Below are 19522 nucleotides of genomic sequence, written 5' to 3' on the forward strand. Positions count from 1 at the left end.
CCCATGGGCGGCTATGGCATTGCGAACATAAATTGTTGGATTTTAATAATAAAAAATTTATAATTCAAGTGATTAAGAATATGTCATGTAGTAAATCTTTCGATCTTGCTTGTTTAAGCAAAATAAAAATAAAAATAAAGAAAATGAACATAATGCATTGGTAATTTGGTAGGTGAAATGGATGATAGAAATGCTGGGAGATGGGGCCATCCCTCCCAACAGGATGAAGTACCATTGTCGACGATTGTTTTGTTTCCCAATGCGCATGTGCTAACATTAATACTCCTCCATAGTCAAGCATGGTACTTGTTGGGATTAAATACATGGGATTGTAACGCGTATCATTTGCAGTCTTTAGATGATATTATGACAACACAACTCCTACTTGGGGGGTTGGTGCATTCCCCCAGCTCTAAAGTCAAGACAAATACACAAATTCTTCTAGATTGCTAGGCCATTTAAGAATTTTTGGCTTCGTTTGGTGGGCCGGTCTACTTACCTTTGAGTCATGTTCATTGAGACCCTGTCTTAGCCAGGGACAGTGGGGCTTGGTTATTTCGGATTTCAGTCCAAGAGGAATGCTATTTATTTTCCTCTTTTTGCCTTTGTCATTCAGTTCATCCCATTAAATTCATAATAATTAAAACACTAGTCCAATTTAGGGCTTATTTGAGTGTTTCTGAATGGCTAAAAGCGTTTTTTGACAACAAAAAAAGTTTCTAATAATATTTAGGGCTCGTTTGGGAGTGCTTTTAGAATAGTGAAAAGCGCTTCTAAATAGGTGAAAGTGCTTCTGTCTTTTAAAAATAATGTTTTGCAAAAATTATAAAAGCGCGTTGGGCGAGATCCAAAAGCACTTGGAGTGGTTTTAGAAGAATCACTTGGGATGAGATGTGCTTCTTCTTAAAAGTGCTGCAGGATAAAAACACGGGAAGCACTTGGCTCCCTTTAATGAAACTTTTAAAATACCGAAAATACCCATATTTAAATTTTTTTTAACTGAAAATATCTGATAAACACCCCAATTAAAATACTGTTGTTCATTAATTTGACATCCCTTTTACATCTATATCATGGACCAATGATAAAAATTGCAACTTTAAGCCATCATATTTATAATTTGCCAAAATGAACAAGGAAAATTACGAGTGTAAGGGCAGCAAAACAGAGAGAACATAATAATTTATTGAAACCAACCAACCTCTACTTCATGAAAGTTCAGTCTCAAAGGATACATCAAGATTAGTTTTTAACAACTAGAACAGAGAACAATGTAAGAAAGACAAAATCTTTCCAAGATAAACAATGAAAAACCAGAATGAACAAGCATAACAAGAGATGGGTTAGCTTACGTTGATTGCTATTTTATATGGAATGTTATCGGCTTCTGAGGTTGAAGCAGAAGAAGAAGTTTGAAGCAGAAGAAGAAGTAAGCCCAATCTTTAACAACTAGAGCAGAGAACAATGCAAGAAAGACAAAATCTTTCTGAGAAAAACAATGAAAAACTAAAATGAACAAGCGTAACAAGAGATGGGTTACCTTACGTTGATTGTCATTTTATATGGAATGTTATCGGCTTCTGAGGTTGAAGCAGAAAAAGAAGTAAGCCCAAATGTGTGTTGGGTTCGTCGAAAATCTTTGCTGCAATGTCACGTGGCCATAGACATGATATAATAAAATGAATGAAAATGAATGATTTTATATATGAGGGAAAGGGAAAGGGAAAGAGAGACCATCAACCCAAGTCATGAATGTGTCCAGGAGAACCGAATATTAGCCCAAGCCTTCAATTGTACATTGGGCTTGCTTTACATTGAAAAGAAACATCGAAAGCTCCCAACTACAGAACGTGACCACTCCTCCCAAGTCCAAACCTGAATTTTCTTTTTTGTGCAACTAATTAAACATGAGGATGCACGATTGGATTGGTCGGATAATATTTAACATATTTTGGAATAAATTAATCATAAACAAGAGTGATTGATGCAAAAAGAGTGGAATAGTGGTGGGAAGCACAAATGAGAAAGGGCAGGTTAACGGTCAACAGACCAACTTCCACCTCCCGAAAAACATTAACATCTCCCCCCAAAAAAATCAAAATCCATTCCTATCTCCGCATATCTCTCCTTCACTAATTTTGGTTTGCTCTTGTTGTGGATCCTAATTTTCCCACTTTTCCAAAAATTCCATTTTCTTTGTTGCAGGGCAGCTATCAAAATTAACAGAAATTAAAATTTATTTTATTAAAAAAATAAAAACTAAAGGCAGAAGAAAAGCTTGCCCAATTGCATTGCAACGCAATTTATCTGTCTGGAGAATTGATTTAAGGCAGTGCTTGGTGGGAACGGACTTGATGGAGAAAAACGCAGCGGCGCCTGAAAAGTCCGTCAGTTTTCCAAGACATTCGAGCAAGAAGAACATCCTCTTTTCGAGTCCAATCACACCAAGACGCTACGAAACCATTGATGAAGAAGCTCCACCCGAATCCCAAGACCCAGATCAAGACCCCAACTCCTCCAATCAAACAGCCACCGAATTCAGCCTCTCCGAGGTTCTGGAAGAAGTCGATCACTTCCTGGGCTCTTTCTCCGAATCCAAACAAAATGGCAACACCGACCCGACGGAGGAGCTGGAGGTCCCCGACTCCGTCGAGTCGCTATCCAAAACGGTCGAATCCATGATAAACAAATACGGCCGCAGCCTGGCCAGGTTCGGCGAGAACGAAGACGACGACCAATCGTTCATCAACGCCGTGACCCGCATTTCCAGAATTTCAACAATGTTGGACGATTTCTCTTCCAGTTCCAATACCGGTTCGGCCTTGAACCGGACCAGCACAGTCCTGCAACGTGCCATGGCCCTATTGGACGAGGAGTTTCGTAACCTCCTCCTCCTCGATCAGCAAGATGTGAATTCTGCCAAATCGGATTATAATCTGGAGCAGAGCTTCTCCAGCAAGATCACCTCCAAGCTATCCTCCTTCAACAGCAACAGCAGCGGCTCCAGTCACGATTCAGTTCGGGGACAGCAACCACAACCCGAACCAGACCGCCTTGATGAGTTTCCCTCCTTCTCCGAGGAGAGCATCTCCACCATGAACAAAATCGCCACCACCATGATAGCCGCCGGCTACGAGAACGAGTGCTGCATGGTCTACAGCATCTCGCGGCGCAACGCCTTCAAATCGGCGCTCAACGATATCGGCTACGACAGCATCAGCATCGACGAGGTCCAGAGAATGTCGTGGGAGTCCCTCCAGGCAGAGATCGCCACGTGGATCAGCGTCGTCAAGCTCTGCTCCTCCATCCTTTTCTCCCGCGAGCGGAAGCTCTGCGACGCCGTGTTCTCTGGCCACAAATCCCTATCCGAGTCCCTATTCTGCAACCTCGCCCGCGCCGTCGCGATCCAGCTCTTCAACTTCGCCGACGCCGTCGTCCTGACGAAGCGGTCGCCGGAGAAGCTCTTCACGATGCTTGACATGTACGAGACGCTCCGGGATCTGGTCCCGGCGATCCGAGACTCGTACCCGGAGGACATCGGGAATGAGCTGATCTCGGAGGCGGAGGCGGCCAGGAACCGCCTCGGCGAGGTAGCCGTGAGTATCTTATGCGATCTCGAAAACTCGATCAAGAGCGACAACGGAAAAACTCCGGTGCCGAGTGGCGCAGTGCACCCCTTGACGCGCTACGTCATGAACTATCTAAAATACACCTGCGAGTACAAGGACTCGCTAGAGCAAGTGTTCGTGGAATTCGAAAAGACGCACGGGACCCCCGGAACGACGTCGTCCCCGTTCCAAATGCAGTTACTTACGGTTATGGACATGTTGGACAGCAACCTGGACATGAAGTCTAGGCTGTACAGGGACCCGGCGCTGCGCTTCATTTTCTTGATGAACAACGGGCGGTACATCATGCAGAAGGTGAAGGGGTCCACTGAGATCCACCAACTGATGGGCGACACGTGGTGCCGGAAGCGGTCAACGGACCTGAGGGGTTACCACAAGAACTACCAGCGGGAGACGTGGGGGAAGGTGTTGCAGTGCGTGAACCATGAGGGTTTGCAGGTGAGCGGGAAGGTTTCGAAGACGGTGATCAAGGAGAGGTTTAAGTGTTTCAACACGCTGTTCGACGAGATACACAAGACGCAGAGCACGTGGGTGGTGAGCGACGAGCAGCTGCAGTCGGAGCTTAGGGTTTCGGTTTCGGCGGTGGTGATCCCGGCGTACCGGTCCTTCTGGGGGAGGTTCAGGCAGTACTTGGAGGGGACGAAGCAGGCAGAGAAGTATATAAAGTACCAACCGGAGGATATTGAGAATTTGATTGATGACTTGTTCGATGGGAACCCTACTTCAATGATGAGGAGGAGGACGTGATAATTTTGAACAACGAATTCCCAATGTCTTGATCGATTAAATCATGCCAGCTGGTGGAATTTTTTTTTTCTAGAGATGGATTAATTTTGAGCAAATTTTCTGTTTTCTTTGTGTTCCTTTCTGTTCAGTTTTGGCAGATCGGGATTTATGTATCTTGTAAACTATATGCTGGACTTATTTGGGTTTTGATCGTATAGAAATCTCACACCAAGTTTTGATCGGTTTGCAAGGAGAGCGCCAAATTTCAAAAACCCAATAAGGGATTTCTTCAAATCTTTCTCCTTTCCTTCAAAATCTTATTTTTTACATTTGAATTCCCTCAATCTGCTAATGTTTTTGTCTTCTTAATCAAATGAAAGCTCACCAGCGTTAGGCTAGGAACTTTTGATTTGATTTGGGCATTCTATTGATTGGTGTACATATGTTTGTGTTACGTATGTTGGGCTGTGTTGGCTTTGGTGTTTTGTGTCATGGTTGGCTTGGCTTATAATATAAGGCTCTCAGTGTAGAATCATTCTGACTTGGTAAGAGTGGATTGTGATTTTGAACTTTGTGTCTTATGTTAGTTAGTCCATTTTCATGAACTGAACTTATTGAGGCTTTCTACAATGTGAATGTTCTTAAGAATTTTGGTGATGTAAAGGGAAGATTGCATTCATATGCCAATCATAGATACGATATTTTTTGTTTTAAAATGTTAGACATTAATGTATATCAGAAATTCCACAAATGTGGAATAACAATATATTGTGATAGGAAATCAAGGGAGTATTTTATTTTACTTTGTTTATTTAAATGATTGTTAATTACTATTTAAACCTCATTGTAGTGGTCTCCTCTCTCTCTCTCTTTCTCTCTCTCTCTCTATCAAGGACGGAACTATGAATTTGAATTTTTCAACGGTGGGCTAGCTAAAGTTATTACCTTAAAATATAATGATATATATATTTACAATTTATATAGTCTTTATAGAAATAAAAGTACACATTAAATCATATACACGCTAATTCATAATTTCATTGACTAAATTTCAGTACGCTTTTTTTCTTTTTATACAAGCAATATTTGTACCGGGGAGGAATCGGACCTAAGACCTCGAATGCATGACTAAATGCCAATTTCCGATAAGGTTTAAGATTAAAAAAATATACATATTAACAATAATACCAAAAGGCACATATTATAAAATAAAAAATATGTTCAACAACATAATTGAAATTGTACATATTTTAATGTATATTTTTATCGATGTCTTTCAACTAAACTCATGAAAAATTAACTTTTATGGACAAACTCATACATATTGGCTATGTTTAAAAAAAGTTAAATATATAGGTTTGATTTTTTTAATCCCCAAAACTCTCCCTATGCTTCAGCCCATCATAGTCATTAAGGTATACTCTCTCTCTCTCTCTCTCTCTCTCTCTCTCTCTCTCTGGGGCTAAGAAAAGGAAATGTGTCTATTTCCCTTCAATGTCAAGGTAAAGAAGGGCATAATGGAAATGTGTTTCATTTCTTCAATTTGCCAAAGCAATGTGTCAAACTCAATTTTTTCCACTCAAGTTCGAACCCTTCTTATACATTTGAATAGTTTTAGAATATCGCCATTGCTAAAAGAAAATGAAAATACAAGCATATGGAAACTTAGAAAAAAATAGTTGACAAATTATATCTTATCAATTAATATAGTACAGATTAGACTCAGATGCAGTCCTTTGACAACAAAAAAAGATTAAAAAATCAGATGCAGTCCATGGGGCAAGGTGCAAATGAAGGTATCATTAGCAATGTAGATAGTTATGAACTTCTCTTTTCATCCCATCCTTGTTTCATACTTCCCTTCCAACTTCTTCCATATTGCTTATTCGTAATTGTTCGTGTAATTTAAAAAGTTTAAAATATATATTATCTTTGGACAACAAAAGATAAAGTTTTTAACTGTAAACGTCCCTGAACTTTGCCTCCACATGCAATTGGGTCTGTGAACTTTTTTTTTTTGGCAATTACATCCTTTAACTTCACAAATTGTTCCAATTGCGTCCTGTTATCGAAATTTGTTAATTTTTCCATTAAAACGAGGGGTAAAAGCGTCCTTTTGAGTTGCAGAGGTAATTGTTTTAAGGGTTTTTAACTGTAGACGTCCCTGAACTTTGTTCCCAGTTGTAATTGGGTCTGTGAACTTTCTTTTTTGAGGCAATTACATCATTTATCTCGACAAGTAGTTCAAATTGAGTCCTGCCGTAACAGAATCCGTCCCTCTCTCTCTCTCTCAGCTCTCCCTCTCTGTCTCTCCCTCTCTCCCTCAGCTCATTCCCCCTCCTCCTTAGCCCACCCCCTCAAACCCATAACCCACCCGCAACCCCATCCCCTTAAGCTCTCCTCCTCCGTTGCCGCCGTAACAGCGGCGACGCCCTTGGAGCTATAATGAACGCCACCGCAGCAGCCAGCTACGCCACGACATTGGTAGACGTGGCGAAATCCAACAAGATCGTCTTTTGTGGTTTCTAAGTTTTTAGCTCTTATACTTTGTTATGGCAAGACTCAATTGGAACTACTTGTCGAGTTAAAAAATGTAATTGCCTAAAAAAAAAGTTCACAGACCCAATTGCAACTGGGAGCAAAGTTCAGGGACGTCTATAGTTAAAAACCCTTAAAACAATTACCTCTACAGCTCAAAATGATGCTTTTACCCCTCATTTTGACGGACAAATTGACAGACTTAGACAGTAGGACCCAATTGGAACTATTTATCTAGTTAATAGATGTAATTACCTCAAAAAAAAGTTCACGAACCCAATTACAACTTGAGACCAAGTTCAAGAAAGTCTACAGTAAATAACCCCAAATGATAAAACATGCTCTGAATAGTTCCTTTATCTAAGATTATTATTCTACATCCAAATCAATGTTCGGACTGAGAACAATGCGAAATCCTTTACTTACTTATTGACTTGTAAAAAGTAATGAGTTTTCGAGTAAACCGAGGAGCCAGGCCAAGGGAACGTTCTGCTGCCTCTTCATTCTTTCTTAAGGCTTAACCAGCTACCACTGTTGTTGCAATTTAAAACAACGTGAGAGAAGAGAGAAGCACAGAATTTAAAGTAAATTTTGTGGTCGAGACCTAAAGACCCCATCCCAACCCCCAACTAAATTAAACCCAAAATCTATAGAATAATAGAGAGAGAGAGAGAGAGAGAGAGAGAGAGAGAGAGTAAAAAGACATCCCGCTGCATGTGCAAACTGTACCCGCCGCCCGACTGTGAGTCTGCTCTGCAGCAGGCCACGCCTTGCTCTCTATTCTTTTTTGTGTTTTGTTTCTGTTCTTTCTCTAAAATCGATATCCAAGTCAACTGTTGCTTTGTCATTGCCTTACTTGGACACACTACTAAATCCCAGGTTTTGTTGTTGTTGTTGTTGCTGTTTTTACATTTACATATATTTTAATATTTCAATCCCAAATTGACCCTAATGAAACTTATCTTAATATATGTAACGTATATAAAAGGTAAAAATGAACATGAAAACTAAAAGTTAATAGTAATCAAGTATATATATATGTACACTAGTATCAAAAAATAACGCATGCAGGAGGGTTGAAGTGTTTTGGGTATTGCAATTGCATGCGTTACCAGAACCTCATCAAAACTAAAGTAAAAGCCATTAACTATAATTAATTCATTAAGCAGACACAATTCCACAAAAAAAGAAGGAAAAAAATAATTGACACACACACACTGGCATAATGCATGGCATGCTAGATGTTGCAGCACTACTTTTTCATGGGATGGGATTTGCACAGCTGCACTGTTGCTGGAAGAGGTCAAAATTCACAAACCCAAGAACCGTTGATCATGATCATCATGTTCTCTGTTCTTCTTCGAATCCAAATCCAGAATCCAAAATCCAAAAATCCAAATGAAAAGAAAGAAAAAAGAGGCAGACATGCGCGTAAGGGTCACGTCAGAATTGTAAAAGCAGTTTTGGTCATATATAAACTACACCCGACAACAAGGACCAACGCAGCCGTCTAATATCTCTGTGCTCTGTGTGTGGATGCCTTGCCTTTTCTACTAAAAAGCCTGTGTTTCCAACAAAACCTGAAAAAGAGCTTAATTTTGGCTTAAAATGGAGCTGCCAATTGCCCTCCCCTACACCCTACCGTAGACAAAAATACCCCATACGCCTCCTTCCTCCCCTGACACCGCCGCTTCTACTACCATCCCCTACGACGTATTTCTACTTTGTCTACGTCTACGCTCCTCGTCCTTGTACGTTGTTGTACAGACAACAATCCTTTTAAAGCAAAATCCACGAGGTCCCCTTAGCACGCCCTGCGACAACAAACAGACAAACCAATTAACCCTTTTAAACACCCCCCCTCCCTTCGCAATTACCATATTACCCCTCATCACCTTCCCTATAAATTCCCCATCCCACTCTTCACTTGTCTAAGTTGTGCAACACCTTCTCACACTCTTTTGTCTCAAACAACAACTTCTCTGGTCTCTTCTTCTCTTGTCTTCTGCATTTTTCAACAGTCTTCGAGTTTGGTTTGTGGGTTTTGAGAGCATTTTCCAATAATCTTCAAGTTTGGTTTGTGAGTTTTGTTAATTGAGAGGAGAGAGAGTAAGAGTAGTGCAATATTATTATAATGATGCATTATCAGCAGGCAGAGGCGTCGTGGGGTTACTATGTGCCGGTGAGGATGAGCATGGGGGACCCACTGGAGCGGGTGGCGAGGTTGGCGGCGAAGAGCGCGGTGGTAATATTCAGTGTGAGCAGCTGCTGCATGTGCCATGCTGTCAAGAGGCTCTTCTGCGGGATGGGGGTCAATCCGACGGTGTATGAGCTGGACCAGGACCCCAGAGGGAAGGAGATCGAGAGGGCTCTCATGAGGTTGCTCGGCAACTCGCCGGCTGTTCCGGTGGTTTTTATTGGCGGCAAGCTCATCGGCACCATGGACAGAGTCATGGCTTCCCATATCAATGGCTCCCTGGTCCCACTTCTCAAGGAGGCTGGGGCCCTCTGGCTCTGATCTGATTAGCACCTCTAGTTGACATGTCACAAGAAAGAAAGACTAAAAAAAAAAAAAGGAAGAGACGAAGGAGTGAGCTTCAGAAGTGATTTTCATGATGATGTCCGGTTGAAATACATTGGAATGCTTTATGTTAATTTCACTTGCATTTTCTACTCCAATGGAAATTCTCCCATATATATATAAAAAAGTTCAGATTTTGAGGTCTTCTATATGGATATTCTCAGCCATTAGTTGAGGATAATCAATCCTGTAATCGACATGATTTTGGCACTTTGTTTGGTATCTGTAGTTTTGGCCGCAGTGAATAATTTTCTACCAGGAATTAATGTCGTTTTTTATCGATCAGGTAAAGTGGCTCTTCAAACTTAAATACTTACAATTATAGTGTTTTGTTGATCGGCCACCTACATTCCTGCTGCTGCACTGCACACAGTGATGATGTCGGCTACAGTATGTCCCATGGCGGGCCATGGCCAAATCCTGACCCACAACAACTATCACTGATTGCTACGTCATCCAAAACCTGTTTTGTAATTTGCAAAAACAACGTCCAAAAAGAAATTTTGCTTTTGGGATTTTTGAACAAACTTTTACAATCGGGCCCAATTCTTGTTTCGGGAACAAAGCCCAAGCAACTGAGAGAGGCTTTACTGCTGTGGCGAAGCTACAGAGAACTGTTGTTATTACCAAGATAACACGAAACCGATGTTATTTACCACCAAAATAAAAACAAAACCAAAAACCAAAAAATCAAAATTGGAATTTAATAAGAAAATATATGAAAGAGGACACCATGGCAGATAAAAAACGTACACCCGCACAGATTCAAGGACGATTTCAAGATCTAAAATAATATGCACAAAATCTAATTCCAGCGATGATTAAGCCAACGAAAATGCTAAACGTATAACAAAAAGAATAGTAGAACTTGTCCTTAACCATGATCCATGCATAAGCATTAATAAGCATCTGATTTTCTAAAGAGACAAAACTATGAAACCCAAACAATTTTGAAGCCTTGAGAGTATGAGAGGCACCATATCATGTGATGTGTGAGCTAAGGCTAGTTATGGAGAGTTGTGCATGACATAAATTTCCTTCAAATTGTCACAAAAAAGCAGTGTCGAATGCAAAATTGTCACAAAAAAGAGACAAGTCCCGTGCCCCCACAACCAGCAATTGAGCCATTTAAAAACCTTAGGACTTTTTTGCCATCGAGAAAATCATGTAAGCCCTAGTTCAATTTCCACTAGCTGTTAAATCTGCAACAGAATTAAAAGCCCCCCCGGCCTCTATCCCTCTTACCTGACAATCTGCCAAAAGGGTTCTTCACATGTCTTTGTTTTGTTCTGAATAGATAAAGCATTTCATCTCTATGATTACAGTTGGTCCTAACACCAAATACTCACGGGCACATTATATGCACACAGAGCTTGAGCCTCCAGCTATATAATATTTGCTTTAGATGCACTGGGTTAAGTACAACCTAGTATAGTCCATAGGCAATACATGCTTTTACTGGAAGCTTCCTTCTTCCTCTCCCATGTTTTCTTCCATGGATCATCCAATTATTTTCCTCCTTCTTCTAGCATATCTTGCTACACAGTCACTTGCTCTTGCACCTCAATCAAGAACACCAAAAGCCCGGATCACGGTTGTGGGAGCAGTTTATTGTGATACCTGTTCAACCAACACATTCTCCAGAAGCAGCTACTTTCTGCCAGGTAAAATTAATGATCTTCAAGGCCCCAAAACAGAGCATAGTTTCATTCCAAGTTACTAGCTGGCAGTCTTTTATGTAATTAATTGTCGTAAGAGAGGTTTGTAGCTCAGGTGGTTAAGAGCATTTACTTTTGCACACATGAGGTCCTAGATTCGGTTCCCTCTCCCCCAATATCGCTTGTATATAAATAAAAAAAAGTAATTAATTATCTCATATTAGTGTTTTAATTGCTTGTGTTTAACTGATCAGGAGTGGATGTTCTTATAAAATGCAAATTCAGAGGAAACTCACCCAGAACAGCAGAAGATATCAATTTTGAGGTCAACAGAACCACAGATAAGTATGGAGTGTACAAGTTGGAAATACCTGTTGTTGACGGAGTTAACTGCATAGATGGCTTTGCAATGAAGTCCATGTGCCAGGCAAACTTGATAGGAAGCTCATCCTCAGCCTGCAATGTTCCTGGTCTAAAAACAACAGCAGATGAGATATCAGTGAAGTCAAAGCAAGACAATCTGTGTATATACAGCATGAATGCCTTGAGTTTCAGGCCATCTAAGAAGAATGTGAGCTTATGTGGAGATAAGAAAGAGGAATTGGCAAGTTCCTTCAACTCTTCCAAGTTCTTTCTCCCTTACTTCCCACCATATGGCTTCTTCCCTTGGCCTAAATTGCCATTCCCTCCACTACCACCATTGCCATCACTTCCCTTTCCTCCTTTGCCACCTCTAACATCTTTGCCTTTCCCATTCCCACCATCTTTGCCATTCCCATTCCCACAATTCCCTCCTTTTACTCCATCCCCAAATCCTTTGGCCCCAAACTCTCCACCTGCATTTAACTTAGGCGACCCAAGAACTTGGATACCTAATATCCCTAAAGTCTTTGTTCCTCCTCCACCACCTGCATTCAATCTTAGAGACCCCAGAACTTGGATACCACCATACATTCCTCCATCCCCTCCTGGTAGCCCTCAAAACCAGAAACCATAGTTTTAGTCTCACTATTTGTCTTACTTCACATATCTACAATAATACTATGTTCCATATATTATTGCTTACCATGGTCAAAAAAGCTTATTTGCCATGGTAAAGAAAAGCTTCTGTTTTATGTATGAGATGGAAAACATTTGGATATAACAATATTTTACATAAATCCCCTGCCCAGAAAGGCAGAAACATCTGTTTTATTATGTTAGCTTGTGACTAGTGAGCCCCCCTCCACCACTAGCAAATTAGAATGATTGTTTAAAGGTGATAAGGTCATATTAAAATTAAATTAAGCCTTGAAAGGACAAAACCCAAGTCCAAAAATGTGTCTTCAACTATCCCAAAAAACAAATAATAATAATTCCTTTTGAATTTCCGGAGTGCGACAATTTCAAAAACCCCTTTGGACGTTGAAATGAATATTACAGATATGTTAAAAGCATAGCTTTGCTCTTTAAAATTGAATAGAAGCACGTGTCAAAACTCCATTTGTTTTGAGGAAAGGCTCCTCGTTAAATGCTGAAATGAAAAACTTGTACGCAAAGGGAGGAAACAAAGACTAAAACTAAGCTCTAGGTCATAGAAAAGTTGCTGATCATAGTCCTACCATGCCACATGCCATATACAGGGCTTGAGTTCATTCAGTTGTCAGCATCAACTTTTTTTTTTTTTCCTTTCCAATTCTAAGATTCTAACTGCACAAATCCTGCAATTGTTTCCAGGTAAAGTCTATTCATTGGAATTTACTGCTTCTGACTATAAATATATGTACATGTAAAATTGAGACCGGACTCTGACGCTGCTAGCGTTTCATTCGCTTTCAACTTTGCACTTTAATAGCTTCATTCCTTCTAGCTTTCTCACCTTCTCAAGCAGGTGATCGATGGTGTTAGACGCATCCTGCAGACAGAAAACAATAAATAAATAAAATTATCTCAGAGAATAGACAAGTGAAGGTGCTAAAATGGTTGGCGAGAAATCCTCACTGTTAGACTTTTCCTCAGTCTTTCCTCCTCCTTTTCTCGCTCAGCCTTTTCTGCCACTAATATTTCAATTAAAGCTGATTGCTCTTTCTCCATCTCTTCTGTTTTTTGTTTTTCCTGCTGAAGCTGATTTTGAAGACAAGCCAAAAGCATAAGTATCAAAATTCAGTAAGTCATAATAATAATATAATCTACAACCAGAAAGCAACATATAATAAATGATGCAGCGTGCCCTTCTACTGAATATCAAGTTTCATTTCTTCATAAGTCCTAGTGATCTAAATTTTATTTCAAGGCATCCAATTTGTGGAATGATCTTGGTACTCTTTTAACGTTTATCAACAGTATATCATAAATATACAATAAATTAAATGCAAATACAAATTTAAGATAACTATTTAAAGCAACCGTCGTGCACTTACTTCATTTTCAAGTGATTTACACCTAGCTTTCTCAGAACTGAGGTCCTTTAGCAATTTAAGCATTGTCGGACCACCAGTTTCCTTCAATCTGCAAAAAGAAAAGGAAACAGTCAAATGGTCGATTTTGGATATAAAGACTATTGCCACAGGCAAACAACAAGGAAGCTTAATTTCATAGAACAGTTGACACCACCTTTCGATGGCTTCATGAGAATGTTTTTTCGACTTAGTTGAACACTCAACATTGCCAGCAGTAGAAACTTGCTCCGCTCCTTTTGTAGCGGGTGTCTGTTAATGGGAGAGAATATAAGCAATACAGGTAGAAAAAATAAAAAGACAAAGGAGTATTTGGAAAACAAAAAAATACTGCACAAGTCAGTTGTTTTTTAGGTACAAGCATAAATCAGTTCTTTGATTATTGAGATGGATGGAGTATGGAGTGGCTATTGACTCTTTCTTTGGTACCAAGAAATATAACATCATATACGGATAAACTATGGTTGAGAAATAATTAGCAAGACAATTAGGCATATGAGCAGCTTGAGGTAGTGCTTAGCAAATATTAATGAACACAACAATCTATTAACTGTCTAATGCTTGACAGTTGATATAGAGTTATTACTACTAAAAGAGAAAACCAGATAGACTTAACCATTTATATAGGGAGCGGCTATTGGCACTCCAAAAAAGTTATCATGCACTTCTCTTCTCCTTTATAAGAAGGTAAGGGAGAAATTGCACATGGAGGAGTATAGGATGACTTTTTTGGAGTGCCAATATATCCACGACATTTATTTTTTTCATTTGTGCCCAGCCCACCACAAAGTGAGAAGTAATGGGAAAAAAATGCCTTGGAGTGTGAATGCCTAAGCATTTGATGGCCCCTTGAGTCTGAAGCAGGGTCTTGCTGAGGTTCAATAGAAGCATATGATGCCTCATCTTCACTTGAAGCGTCCGTGGGTGATGATCCTTTTTCAAGTTTCTTACTGGACATTTTCATAACTCCCCCAGTACTAGAACCAGGGCAATTCTGCTTTGTGCCTGCGGATTTCTCTTGATTAGATGCCAAAGGTTCTCTTTCTGAAAAATCACTCGAACGTCTTCTTGGAGCATACCCAACAATCTGGCAATTTTTAGACCTAGGAAAAACGGATCACAGTAACTTAAATACATGTAACATCAAGTTACTTAAGTGGCATGAAGGAAAAGAACAAACCAGAAATCTTTCTGCATTGCAACCAATCGTGCCTCAAGTCTTGAAAGAACAATTGTCCGCTCAAAGCCCTGTTTGTCGTGAGCTGGTTCAACAAAATTAGCTTCCAGCACACCTATTACAGAGAGATATGACAAGAGTGGGGTAACATAACTTATCCATATTATGATTAGTCACTGCAACACCAAAAGAAAACACAAGAAATGTTTTACAAAATACCTATAACTCCACGACCATCACTGCCAGCAGCATTCCAAACCCTCCAAAACGGCTGAAAAATAAGATTTTTTTTTTTTAGTTTAGGAAAAACAAGACAAGAAGGTAGAATATACTGGTAATATTACAAGAACGAAGTCCTTCCTGTGCATTATTCTACCAAAACCAACGATGATATGGGACAAATTGAAGGCTTTATTATGCTACAAATTGATAATATCTCGACCATGGAATAAATGCTACAAATTGATAAAGAAGACACAGACAGCAAACCTTAATCAGTCGATTTTTATGATAAACATTGAACCCTTGGACATCAATATGAAATCGCGCATCCTTTACAAAACCAAGAGTGACATTGGCAATCATCTGTAAAAATAAAAGAAAAATCAGCATATTTGTAAACTCGAAAACAGAAAATAATGCTAATTCCAAGACTAAGTTTCGAAAGCATTACATTTACATCTTTTGGGATTCCCTCCGGAAGATGCAGAGGTCTGTATGTTACCTCCTTAGTTAACATCATGTCATTCACTATATTATGATGTTCAACATCTTTCCCACGGAGAATAATTCTGAAGTTATATGGAAGCTTGAGATAGAGAATTGATGCATAACTCTGGCAAAAATGAAAAAGATGGTATGGTTACTGATGTAAGACCGTATGTTAAAATCTCTTCAAGAATTGCAGTTCTATCACAATGAATGCCAACATTCATTCATGTTGAATGATCTCTTCAAACATACCCGTAACGAATGTCTATAAGTTAAGAAGTGTCTAGAGTTGGGATATTGTTTTGCCATATGAATCTTCTTCTCATCCCTATTGACTCCTCTAATTTGAATGTCCTGTCATTTCAAACATGAAAGATAAGAACCCAAATCTGACAGTGCAGGCACCCTTTAAGTTTATATGAATTCAGAGTCAAAATCTCACATGGGGATCAGTATCGAAATCAAGTTCCAGTTGTCCTTCATCATCTTCCCAAAGGTTGTAGATTATGATACGAGTACCATGCTCTTTAAAGAGCGTGAACTACAGAGCACAACAAAGAAAGAGATAAATAACACTTTTTTCTTTGGTCACCTGAAGCATAGCTATGAAATGACATGTGATTTATCAAAACAAGAAATAGACTCACCTGCTGAAGAAGAACTTCTTCACTTAAATATGGAGACCACTGCACTATGGTCGCTAGGTTTCTCTCCCAATCATCTAGAGAACCCCGCACCATCCTGTTCCATCCTTGACCTGTTTTCTCGTAGTCAACCTTACCGTAAAATTGAATCATAGTTAAGAGAATACTTCAAAGGAATTCATGCAAAATAAATGTTTTGTGGTGGCAACTGATCAATTTACATAATTTCTCCAATTTTCCTAGTGATAAGCTTCTCCTATAAAATATTCATCCTCAATTAACTACAACGTCTTTTGTTAATCTTCTTCTGAAAAAACATCACCAGCTTATGCTAACAATCAAATCCTTGAGTTCACGACACTCAAACAAACGAGAAAAGAGTTTAGGAGATGTAAAGAGTTTGAGTCCTTTAATAATAATCTGTAAGAAATTTAAAGCTACTTTTAGTTTGATTTCTTTTGATTTAAGTAACAAAAATACAATTACAAAACATAAGTCAAGAATGGTTGAAATTGTTGTTGCCATTATTTACCAAAAAAGAAAAAGAAAAGAAGAACTGCTGTTCTTACGATGGGAACCACAATATCTTCCTTTCCAGTATCCCTCAAAAATGAATAAGATAGCATTCCTATGGTCTGTGTCGGGCTAAGAGAAAAGAAGACAAGTCAGTTAAATTTCATTTAGACAATCAAACATATGTGAAGCAGCAGAAAAACGTAAAACGGGAAGTAACAAAAGTCTCATGCAAAACTTAAGACCGAAAACAATCAAAAAATTTAAAGCCAGATTATAATTTAGACTGATGAAAACCAAACCTTCCCCCATCAATCCCCCGACAACGAGAAAACACTATAACATCTGCTCCAAGCCTCATAGTACTCGTCTTGAACCCATTGCCATCTAAAAGAAAAAGAGAGATTGAAATCATTAAAACAATGAGACTATGATAATTGAAACAATCTTCCGTTATAATACTTATTCACTACCCCTTTACTTATAAAATTTTCAAATTTTAGTCTCATGTAAGTGATGCTGCAGCTCACATTGACCAATAGTATTTGCCATTTTGCTTTTTGCGGAATACCCAAGAGACATGCATTGTCGCATTTTATCAGGAGCCATTCCACCACCATTATCTGTAGTCAAAGGATTAAATAAAAACAAAGCATTAGCATTTGTATAACAGAGTTGGGGTCATGTTCTAAGTAAAAGCAAAAGAATTTGGGAATGGTAAAATTCAACTGTGAAGGCAAAAACAGCACAGATGGGACTGCGTGAATACGAAAAGACATCCACGCTATCGATGCCACTAGTTTATCAGGAAAGAATGACAAAACATATGGAGTAATGTACCTTCAACCATCAACATCTCACTGCCATCTTTCTTATTTCTCAGCATGTCAATGTGAACATAACTGGCTCCATAGCAAATCTGGCCCAAAAAAAAAACATTAGGATTGAAAAACAAATCAATATTCCTTCAATTTTCTGAAAGCAAGATAAAAGATGTTCAATTACCTCATCCAAAGCATTGTCTAGAAGCTCTGCAAAAGCTGCAAACAGAGTATCACAGTTAGTCGAATTCTTTCTATTCATTTAAAAGCAAAGCCAATAAAGAACCAATAAGTATAAATTCAACTTTCAACTTTAGTGATAATGTACCTCCCAGAGCCCACTTATGACTGGTGGCATTTGAATGGAGAAACTTGGGATGAACCCTGACATGGTCCATTCCAACTGCAAAAGCCAAAAGCACAAAAAGAAGATTAACATCAAAAGCACAAAGCCAAAAGCCTAAAACAGTCAAACAAAGACATGCAAAAACATGCAGAGCAGAAAACAAACAATCAAACACTTGGAAAACAAAACAACGCGTGCAGCACTTTTGTACCAGAAGAGAACCCAGAATTGGCCATGCCTTCACTGCCACCCTCATAATCCCCTGCTTTCCAAAACTGCTTGCAACTCCGTAGAACCAGACCCACCTGGTTATCATTATTATTATTACTATTTACACCAACACTCTTCGCAACGTTCTCTGCCGGAACCTGAGCCAGAGGCACCGCCTTGGCAATTTCCAAAGGCGTAAGAGGATGCAGAAACCCTAGAGGGAACGTGAAACCCGCGTTTCCCTTACTTTTCAGCTTCTTCGTTGCCGGAGCTCCTTCGCCTCCTGCCAAATCACGATTTTTCTTCAACTTGCTCGCTACGGAACCCAATAAGGAACTGCTGTCTAGGTCTTCAACGTCCGAAGAGTTAACGGAACTAGCGCTACTACTATCGCTGCTTAGGTAAATAGGCGAAGGATTGGGAATTTGATTGGTTTTCTCCGTGATTTCTTGCTTGACGGATACGGTAGCGGCAGCCATGGTTTGAAGGACAATGTGAGAGATTTACAGCGACGGAGAATTATGGTTTTGGGTGGTTTAGGGTTTCTTTGGGGGGCTAAAGAATGGGAGAGAATTTTAAGGATTTTGAAATCGAAGGGATAAATAGAACGACAGAGAGAGAAGAAGATGAAGCGATATATTCTGGCTCGCAGACGTTTATGCGGCGAAGTGGCGCGACTCTGTTATAGGAATAGAGTAGGAATAGGAAGTCTATAGCCGAAAGAACTAGTTTTGCACGTGGATATTAATTTTGCATGCACATCGTATTCGTGTACGGCGGTTACTCGCTCAATTGGCACTCTAGGTTTTTTTTTCTCTCATTTAAAAATAAATAAATAATTGTCCAAGATTTTCAAAACGACATTTGATTTGTGAGGAAAGCACTTTAAAAAAAAAAAAAAAAAGGTGTTATTCAGAATCTTAAGATATAAATTGTATTTTAAGGGGGTGCACAATAACAATTTTCTTTCTAAATTGTATTTTAGTTCATATTTTTTAATTTTTTTCTCTTTCTTTATATATAAAGCAAAATACAAAAAATGGTAAAATATTCAAAATACCATAAAATTTCCTTGGTTAATACAAACGTTAAAAATTAAAATTATTAATTAAGTAAGGATAATATGATAAATTCACACTTTTTCATATTTAAAAAAATTAAAATTAAAAGAAAAATTAGATAATAGATCATATTTTTATGGAATACAACTACCCATTATCTTTTTTAATTTTAAAATAAATTTAAAAGTTTTTAAAAGAAGCCTCTCCCTAAAAGGACGTACGAAGAGGCTAGTTTAAATTAAAATCAGTTCTTATAGCCTTTAAAAAAAAAGGAAATAGTTATAACTTGATAAGGGTAATGGAAGTTACAACATGAAGTAAACAAAATAGGGTGTGAGGGAATACGGACGGATAAAGAGTGATGTTTCCATAACTATTTAACTTTGTTTGTATCGTTTGGTCGTTTCTTCTTTTTTATTTTCATATCTCTTATTTCGAGGCATTTGACTTTCCAATTTATTAAGTTTTGGTT

General features: G+C 38.9%; 4 protein-coding genes across 4 annotated transcripts; 3 read left to right on the plus strand and 1 right to left on the minus strand.

Annotated features, from left to right (window-relative positions):
* Nucleotides 2355–4575, plus strand: LOC18792106 (exocyst complex component EXO70B1). The gene has a single exon (XM_007224886.2). The coding sequence runs from the start codon at nucleotides 2355–2357 to the stop codon at nucleotides 4374–4376; it is 2022 nt and encodes a 673-aa protein (XP_007224948.1). The 3' UTR covers nucleotides 4377–4575.
* LOC18791353 (glutaredoxin-C1) lies at nucleotides 8302–9724 on the plus strand. The gene has a single exon (XM_020554854.1). It carries the CDS (start codon nucleotides 9028–9030, stop codon nucleotides 9409–9411), a length of 384 nt encoding a protein of 127 aa, XP_020410443.1. The 5' UTR covers nucleotides 8302–9027; the 3' UTR covers nucleotides 9412–9724.
* Nucleotides 10769–12329, plus strand: LOC18793940 (leucine-rich repeat extensin-like protein 6). The gene is made up of 2 exons (XM_007226448.2): nucleotides 10769–11138; nucleotides 11387–12329. Exons 1-2 carry the CDS (start codon nucleotides 10958–10960, stop codon nucleotides 12127–12129), a joined length of 924 nt encoding a protein of 307 aa, XP_007226510.2. The 5' UTR covers nucleotides 10769–10957; the 3' UTR covers nucleotides 12130–12329.
* Nucleotides 12937–18468, minus strand: LOC18792857 (protein MICRORCHIDIA 7). The gene is made up of 19 exons (XM_020555819.1): nucleotides 17991–18468; nucleotides 17762–17836; nucleotides 17618–17652; nucleotides 17453–17531; nucleotides 17143–17235; nucleotides 16915–16999; nucleotides 16669–16744; nucleotides 16103–16231; nucleotides 15898–15996; nucleotides 15708–15809; nucleotides 15418–15579; nucleotides 15234–15329; nucleotides 14964–15015; nucleotides 14748–14859; nucleotides 14382–14670; nucleotides 13725–13819; nucleotides 13532–13619; nucleotides 13113–13235; nucleotides 12937–13026 (listed from the first exon to the last, which is right to left on the minus strand). The coding sequence occupies exons 1-19, from the start codon at nucleotides 18466–18468 to the stop codon at nucleotides 12937–12939; spliced, it is 2358 nt and encodes a 785-aa protein (XP_020411408.1).

The sequence above is a fragment of the Prunus persica genome, chromosome G1, assembly GCF_000346465.2.
Source record: "Prunus persica cultivar Lovell chromosome G1, Prunus_persica_NCBIv2, whole genome shotgun sequence".
In the NCBI taxonomy this organism is placed as follows: domain Eukaryota; kingdom Viridiplantae; phylum Streptophyta; class Magnoliopsida; order Rosales; family Rosaceae; genus Prunus; species Prunus persica.